Source organism: Engystomops pustulosus, chromosome 2 (assembly GCF_040894005.1).
Source record: "Engystomops pustulosus chromosome 2, aEngPut4.maternal, whole genome shotgun sequence".
Lineage (NCBI taxonomy): Eukaryota > Metazoa > Chordata > Amphibia > Anura > Leptodactylidae > Engystomops > Engystomops pustulosus.
Genome location: NC_092412.1, coordinates 155,931,983 through 155,940,142, shown reverse-complemented (window position 1 = coordinate 155,940,142; position 8,160 = coordinate 155,931,983). Strand labels below are relative to the sequence as shown.

Below are 8,160 nucleotides of genomic sequence, written 5' to 3'. Positions count from 1 at the left end.
AAATTTAGACATAAATTTCAATCAGCCATTCAGATAGATTTCATAGGATTAGACAATGTACTGTAAGCGTCACTTTCAATTATGGCAAAGCAAATTGAAAACAGAACAGTCATTATTTTTAGCGGTTACCATAGAAACTTCTGTTCTATAATATTCCAGAAGTGATGCTTTAATACATGCTACAAATATGTCAGAAAATACCATTATATTTTAAATTATGGCAGCTTGAGGCTATTTTGGGATGGGCACACTTTTTGTTAGCTATACTCAAGTCACCTGTCTACACCCATGTCCTGTTTTTGGACACACCACACTACATTCCTTTTCTTGCTGTAGTATATAACCCCTGAATAACTGATGCTTTGTAGAGTTACCTTGAACTCAGGACCTTTCAGTGCGGGTCAACAATTATCCAAATCAGAATTCAAGGATCGGTTAGTATGAACTTTCATCTTTATTTACTTTTAAGCAAATAATTATGTGTTTGTAAACTTTAGTTACTTTATCTTTATGTGACTGAGTTATTTTCAGTGTTCTGGGTATAAAAGTAGTTTGGATCCACATACATTTGTTTTATATAGTCGTTAGACACACAGCGTCACACTTAGGACTAGCTTGACTTTTGTAGTTGCTACTACTTACATGCTAGGATCACAACTAGTTTTCATATAAGAGAGCAACAATTGCAGCTATACCACAAATTTTTATAAAGAAAAAAAAGTCAATTTGTTGCAAATGATTATACCAAAAAAATATTTTCTTTTTAAATTTGAATAACAGAAAGTAGTATTTTGTGGAGGTCAGTGTAGCAAATAATTAAAAGTGTGCATTGAGTAGCTAACAGGCTCCTTCACACACATGTATGTTCACATGGGGCACGACCCGGGCTACAGAAGGCGAGATGGTGAGCGCTCCTCTACATAGGAAGCCCTGAAGCCACAACTTAGGTATGGCAAAAGACAGAGCATGCTCTATCCTTTCCTGGCAGAGGAATGGTACAGTGATACAAGTACCATATTAATACAGAACATGTAGAATTCCTTCTTTTGGATACTTTTAGTTATGCAATCCTATCTAGTCTCTAGCAAAACAGGTATTTTATAAAACACATAAAACATAACACAGCAATAAAATAAAGAATTTAACATAAGAAAGGTAATGCACAATTCAGGAGATGTTCAATGTTGATACTCTTTTGTACAATGTGAAGCCTGTATTATATCTACTTTTACATAAATTACTGCAATGAATAACTTCTTATTTGAGCAAAATATTATGTTTCTCTCTAGGTTTTGGACCTAATCATGAAGACCTTTTTAGCAGTAACTGTTATTTTGAGTATAATCCTTTCAGGTATGTGGAGATGACACGTTCCTTTAGAAAACACATTTTTCATACACAGAAAACTGATTCAGCTAAAACCAAGGCCAATGAGTTAAATTGAAATGAAAGGAAATCTACCATTATAATTTAACACTGATTCTACTCTCTGTTTCTTATTAGCTCATGCAGCCTGTGAGGTTTGTGCATCTGATGAGTATTGCGATGCTTCTACCAATTGTTCCTGTAATTCCACTCTCTACAGTAATATCGGTAATATGAAAACATTTTTACTTTTTTACATTTTTAGAGGGGCTCATGCTGAAAACTCTCTCACATGTGATATGGATACTGCAAACAAACCACTTTCTTGGGCAAACTGTTTACCCAAACTGTGTACAATTTTCTAAGTTTAAACTGATCTATACAGTAATTTGAGTATCTAAGCATCCCTATGTCTATTTTGTGGTTTTATTTAGCTTACAATCATTACAATAGTGTTTTACTATTTAATATGTAATTATGGCATTAACTATTTTTATTTTTGCTCTTCTACCTTGTAAATGCCCTATTGTCACCTTTTTTTTAAATTCTCTTCTGTCTTCATAAATGCCCTCTCTTTTTGTCCCCATTTATAATGCCCTGTTTTGCCACATTCTTAATGCCCCCTTCATAATGCTTCCTCTCTTTTGTTCAAATTATTAATTAAGGCCTCCTTTAAATTGCATCCATCCATAATGACCTCTCTTTTGCCCCATTCTCAAATAATGTCCCCTCTCTTTTCCCCATTCATGATGGCCTCTCTCTTTCACCATTAATCATAATGCCCACTCTATATTGCCCCATTCATAATACCCCCAGTATATTGCACCATTCATAAAGCCCCCAATATATTGCTCCATTGATTATGCCCTTTCTACATTGCGCCATTCACAATTTCCCTTAATATTGCCCCATTCATAATGCTCCTCTATATTGTCCCATTCATAAAGCTCCATTCAGAAAGCTCCCAATATATTGCACCATTCATAAAGCCCCCAATACATTGCTGCATGCATAATACCCCCTCTATATTGCCCCAATTCATAATGCACACTCTTTTTCCTATATATAATGCCCCAGCTGCTTTGCCTCCATCCACTCTATTTTGTCCCCATTCATATTGTTAGTGCATGATATATTTTAAAAAACAAACAAATAGTACTTACCTCTTACCTGATGATCTCTCTTGGTGGGCCGAAGCCATGTTTACTTCTCTTCTCCACCTGCAGTAAGGCCTCCAGCGCCGGAGATCTGGTGAAGTCATTGCGTTGCCGGCACTAATAGCGCTTTCAAACAGCAAGGTCTATTACTCCCTGTTCTGCCATTGCACAAGCATACAGGGGTCCGAAACTCCCTAGTAGCTGCAGTGGCGAAGTGCACAGACTTAGACCACAGTAGTGCTGTCCTCCTGCACTTCCTATGGTCCCGTTTGCGGTCACACACCCTGTAACTGCAATTATTACGCCCCTGTACACCACATACGTAGCTTTACACTATATGCATAACTGGGTTCCTTCTTTCTGCCTTCAGGTCCTTGAACTGAGCCTTTTGTGCATATGTGTATGTGAACCTAACCTGACTCAGATCCAAATGAGTTGAATAGGACTGATATATATAACATATAAACTAAATTAATCTCCACAATCAGTTTTTGTACATTTAGAACATTTAAGTTGCCATTAGGGTTTATTTTCTCAATGACTATAATGCAAATAATGAAAATGGATCTTTGGTATTGCTAAAGACTGAGTTTATATCAATTGCATAGTCCAAAAATACACAATATTGCAGATTTACACTGCTATCTATGCTTCTCTTATTAGGCAAAACTCCAGAACCGAAAATTGATTGTAGTGGTGGAACCATGAATGTGTTCATCTCCAAATGTTGGCTGGAGAAAAATGGATACAATAGTACAAATATAACGCTGACAAATAACACCTGTGTAGCTGCAAGAGAAATTGTAAATGACACTGCGCTCATGACTCTCCACAGATCTTTGGCTCCTGGCGACTGTGGTAACACTCTATATGTAAGTTAATACCATACGGAATTAGCAAAATTTAAAATAAAAATACAATAGATAACAGAAAAGTGAAAGCACGAAAATCAGCATGGCACTCAGCAATTTCTGTCAGCTCCATAGAGCTTAATGGAGTAGAGTGGTCATGCGCGGCCGTCTACTCCATTAGTCTGACGGAGCGACAAGGGGTCTAACAGAAATACGTGGGGACCCCTCATTTTTGTCATCTGTGGGGGTCTCTGTGGATAGGGCCTAGCTTTTGTTCATGGGAAAACCCCTTTAAGTAACCTAAGAAAATTTGTATGTACAACTAATGGACAGAATCTTTATTACTAACTCAAGTTTTCCATTCTTGTTTTTAGGTAAATAGCAGTCATGTCATATACTCCAATCACCTTTATATACATGCAAAGACAAGCCCCATCCAAACTCGAAATGATGTAAATTTAAGCATTTCATGTGTTTATCCTCTCAATTCAACGATTACACTCAATGTCACGCTGAAGCCAGTCATCGGGTAAATATTGCTTTTCCTACAATAGTACTCCTATATAGCTACTGACAGTATAGTTTTTAATAGGTATATAAAGTTACATAGAGAAAATCTGAGCCAAAATACATTTTACCTGGCTAACATTAAAATGTTGCTAAAAATTCAGTTCTTTGCCTCTACAGTTCTATGCATTTACAGTATATTCAGCTTTAATACCAAGTATGGGTAAGGACATAACATAGGGATTTCTAATGCATTATTTGAAGCCATAGCCAAAATTGGATCATCATACAAAACACACTCAAAAATGCATAAAAACCTGAATGTAGCAAAGAGGTGGAGCTGAGCTCCATACTGGAGATCCCCTTTAGACATACATGTAATAGAAAAGAAACAATCAATATCTAGGGATTTTCTAGGATAATCTAGTACATGTTAGTCCTCAGATATAGATATTGCAATGGAACGCACTACATATCTTTCTTCTTTCATTATTCAAAGCAGACAAATAATAATGTGTTTGTGTTTCTGTCTTTCAGGACTACAGTGATAAATATCCCTGATACACAGACTACCCTCCCAGTGACCATGGTTGTTTATAAAGATAACATATTCAGCACCTTGCTCTCTGTAGATGACCCTTTGTATGTGGACAGTACCGTGTACCTTTCTGTGTATATCCCTGACATAAATGTTGACACTTTTAAAATTAAAGTGCTTAGAATCTATGCTTCACCTGCAGAAAATGGTCCAACATTTGATCTGCTTAAAGATGGGTAAGTGCTACTGTGGGCATAGGTAGTGAATTGATCTCATCTTAAGAAAAAGATCTAAGGCTTATGATACATAACCCAAATAGAAAATCCAGATCCTTTGTGATCTGTAACTGTCAAAGGTAAAAGGTAAACAATTCTCTTAATGTTGGGGACCAAAACAATTTAGTAATGGACAAACAATATCTATCTAAAGAAAATTGTAGTGCAGCAGGCTATGCCAATGTACTAAAGAGTAAATGCCAAAGGCTTGGAAAAGCTCTGTGCAGCCACTGTTGTCCGGAGGTGGAAAAACATGGCTTCTGTGTTCCAAAAACATCGCCACAACTTACCATTGGTAGCGCATGGTATTGCAACCAAGCTTCATTTATTTCCATACAATCTGCAATACCGACACAAACCATGGTCAGGTCATAGTGTAGTGCTGTTTTTGGAAGAAATTTGCCATGTTTTGTTGTGCCCAGACAACCCCCATATATTGCTTGAAATAATCTTTACAATGTAATTATTTTGGAAATTCAAAATTCATATTCAAATTTTTATATTGAGCATTTTATATTTTGTATATGCAATGATATATTTAAGGAATAACCCATGTGTTCCCATAAAATGATTTCCAAGCAAATATATCTATTATAACTTCTTTGTCTAGGTGTCCAACCACTGGACTGACAGCAAATCTTTTGAGTGTGGCCAACAATGGGAACAGCTCTGAATCACGTTTCCTTATGAAAGTTTTCCAGATAACTGGTTATACCACTCTTAACATTACTGCTGAACTTCAGATCTGCACACAGAATTGCCAAATAGTAAGTCCTAACAGATGTTACAGCTCTATTTAGCTCCTTGTAAATATGTACAACAACACAGAACATTTAAAGAAGAACCGACTATTTTTATTTGTTTTGGAGTACAATAAATTTATTTTAATTTTGTGATCCCTTAGCACTTCACAGCCACTTGTTTTTGAGTTCAAGGCCAGTGCAAAATGGTATAATGATAAATGCTATGATTTATCAGCGCTTGTACGCATGAAATGCAGTGATGTGGTGTTACTGCCCAGTGTCTATTCAGGTGCAGGCTACAGCACAATTCTGAATCAGACTAGACCTGGCATAGAACTGCCCCGCTGGCACAGTACATTGTAGGTGCCCAACACCTCTTCATAAATTTGGTGGGTGCCAGGAGAACATCATAAGCTGGCGCACTTTACAACAGTGAGTCATAAATGTGCCCCTATGTCCAGGATATGTAGCAAGCAAATGATCATAATTCATTACAGTGGCAAGGCGGCTAACATGTGTGGAAGTTGTAAGGTACCTATGCCAAACTAAGAGAGCCCTTAGCTGCATGTTTAATTTTTAAAGAAGCTATGAATTAAAATTCTCCAATTTATGAGACTTTTTATTTTCCTATATTTTCTTTTGTATCCATATAAGATTGCAAAATGTTGTTTATTTCATGTTATTCTCTTTTAAGTTCACTTTTTTGTATAATTCCTTGTTTTGTTACCTGCATTGTAAGTGTCATTTTTGTTCTACAGGATTGTAGCACACAAAGTAAATCAGCATCTAGTCAGGGCAATACTGGTTTTGTCAGTGTACTTTTAACTGCAGGTAAGTTCTTGGTAAATCATATCTTAGTGTCTTTGTAATGTATTCAACAATATAGATATATTCTCGTTATTGTTATTTTATACTAAAGTGTATTTCTTTCTGTTTTACAGATGAGCTTTATGAGAACAGCTCAGCGAACAGTAAGTATACAATTATTGTTAACATGTCAATGGATAAGTGTTTATGTATAATATCCCTTTAAACAGCTTCATTATTAGGTTGGCTTATGATATCTCAGTTATGGGTCTCTACTGCACCTTCAGACAAAGACAGCCTGGTTTTCTTATGTTGCACATTAAAAATAATACAACACATTGGGGGTCATTTACTAAGGGCCCGATTCGCGGTTTACCCGAATATTTCCGATTTGCGCCGATTGTACCTGAATTGCCCCGGGATTGTGGCGCACGCGATCGGATTGTGGCGCATCGGCGCCGGCTTGCGCGTGACGGAAATCGGGGGGGCGCGGCCGAACGAAAACCTGACGTATTCGGAAAAACCGCTGCATTTAAAAACCGAAAAAATGTCGCTTGGGAAGCGCTTACCTTCACCTGGTCCGAGGTGGTGCATTCCGGCGCGTTGAGATGATTTTCAGCGCAGCAGCGCCACCTGGTGGACGGCGGAGGAACTGCCTTCATAGATCCCGGCCGGACCCGAATCCTGTGCTGGATCGCGAATGGGCCGGGTAAGTAAATCTGCCCCATTATTTGTCTCTAGAATTGCATTTAAAATGATATATAGAAAACCGAACTGAAATGAATTTTCTCATTAAAGACATTTATTATGTATTAACAAGATATAAATGTCTGATTGTGGGGGCCGTCTATGGGGACTCTTGGCAATATGCAGCATGGGACACCACAGGTCTCCATTGAGCAGCCCTATTAAGAATCACTTATGGGATAGGTTGTCTTGAAGCCATTTAGCGTTCCATTGACATCTAGAATACCTTCAAATCTGACTTACAGGATAACCAATTCCTTAAATCTTATGCAGTGCAGGGAAACAGATGGGAATCCCCCAGTGAAGGCCCCTATAGGGGAAATGACTTAGGAAGATAAAACTCCATTAAGATGTAAAGCCTTCCGTAAGGAAACCCTAACTTTTCATTAAACCACTTTGGCTCATACATCACATGTTCTTGCTTCATTATTTAAACTATATATACATTTTTTATGCAGTTGTAGTGGGTTACTTTTGCAACTACATAATTGAGATAGTTTCTGCAATCAGGGAAAATCTTGATTGAATGAAATAATCAATATGATATCATTCAATTTATAGTAGCATTTGAGTGTCAGCTTTGAGATGCAGGAATTCAATAAGTACACTATCGATGAAACCATTTTGATGCTGAATTCTAAAATTGTTATCCTCTATTGCAGCCTTCTCTTTGACCTGGACATTGAGCTCAGTTCTTCTGGCTCTTATTTTGGAGAAACTGGTGTAATGGCTTTCAATATATGAAATCATTGTCTGTGAGATCATTAATGGAATGTCATCCCTGCAGAGGATTTGTATATTCATATGTTTATATTATATGCATTTATAATAATATACCCATTATAATTTCTGATACTGCTATTGCTACTGAAGGATGGCACCATCAAACTTTCATTCAAATATAGCTATAATACATTTTATCCTTCTAGCTCTTTTTGTTTGCTTATTCTAATCTATTTATTGTATCATATTTTTTTGCACCTCTATAATTGAATAATTTTAATAAAATACATTATATGCATAACTTTAGCTATTTGTTGAGTTTGTTGAATATTGGCCTATCCTGAATCATTGTTGGTGATGGAGAATACTACACATCCTATTTCAGAATCTGCAGTGAAAAAGCTCCAATGTTCAGATGAGCATTGCAATATCTTCACTTCCTACCTA

The 8,160-nt window shown here is 36.8% G+C and overlaps 1 protein-coding gene across 1 annotated transcript; it reads left to right on the top strand.

Annotated features, from left to right (window-relative positions):
• The first annotated feature begins 227 nt into the window (after window positions 1-227).
• Window positions 228-7,939, top strand: LOC140118762 (pancreatic secretory granule membrane major glycoprotein GP2-like). The gene is made up of 10 exons (XM_072137066.1): window positions 228-434; window positions 1,290-1,353; window positions 1,504-1,593; window positions 3,186-3,394; window positions 3,748-3,902; window positions 4,418-4,654; window positions 5,304-5,460; window positions 6,195-6,267; window positions 6,378-6,407; window positions 7,653-7,939. The coding sequence occupies exons 2-10, from the start codon at window positions 1,305-1,307 to the stop codon at window positions 7,715-7,717; spliced, it is 1,065 nt and encodes a 354-aa protein (XP_071993167.1). The 5' UTR covers window positions 228-434; window positions 1,290-1,304; the 3' UTR covers window positions 7,718-7,939.
• The last annotated feature ends 221 nt before the right edge of the window (window positions 7,940-8,160 follow it).

Bases quoted from the DNA above. Each gene is read 5' to 3' on its own strand.
- LOC140118762 (XM_072137066.1), top strand. From the start codon at position 1,305: ATGAAGACCTTTTTAGCAGTAACTGTTATTTTGAGTATAATCCTTTCA. The intron at 3,903-4,417 runs GTAAATATTGCT...TCTGTCTTTCAG, and splicing joins ACGCTGAAGCCAGTCATCGG to GACTACAGTGATAAATATCC. The intron at 6,268-6,377 runs GTAAGTTCTTGG...TCTGTTTTACAG, and splicing joins CAGTGTACTTTTAACTGCAG to ATGAGCTTTATGAGAACAGC.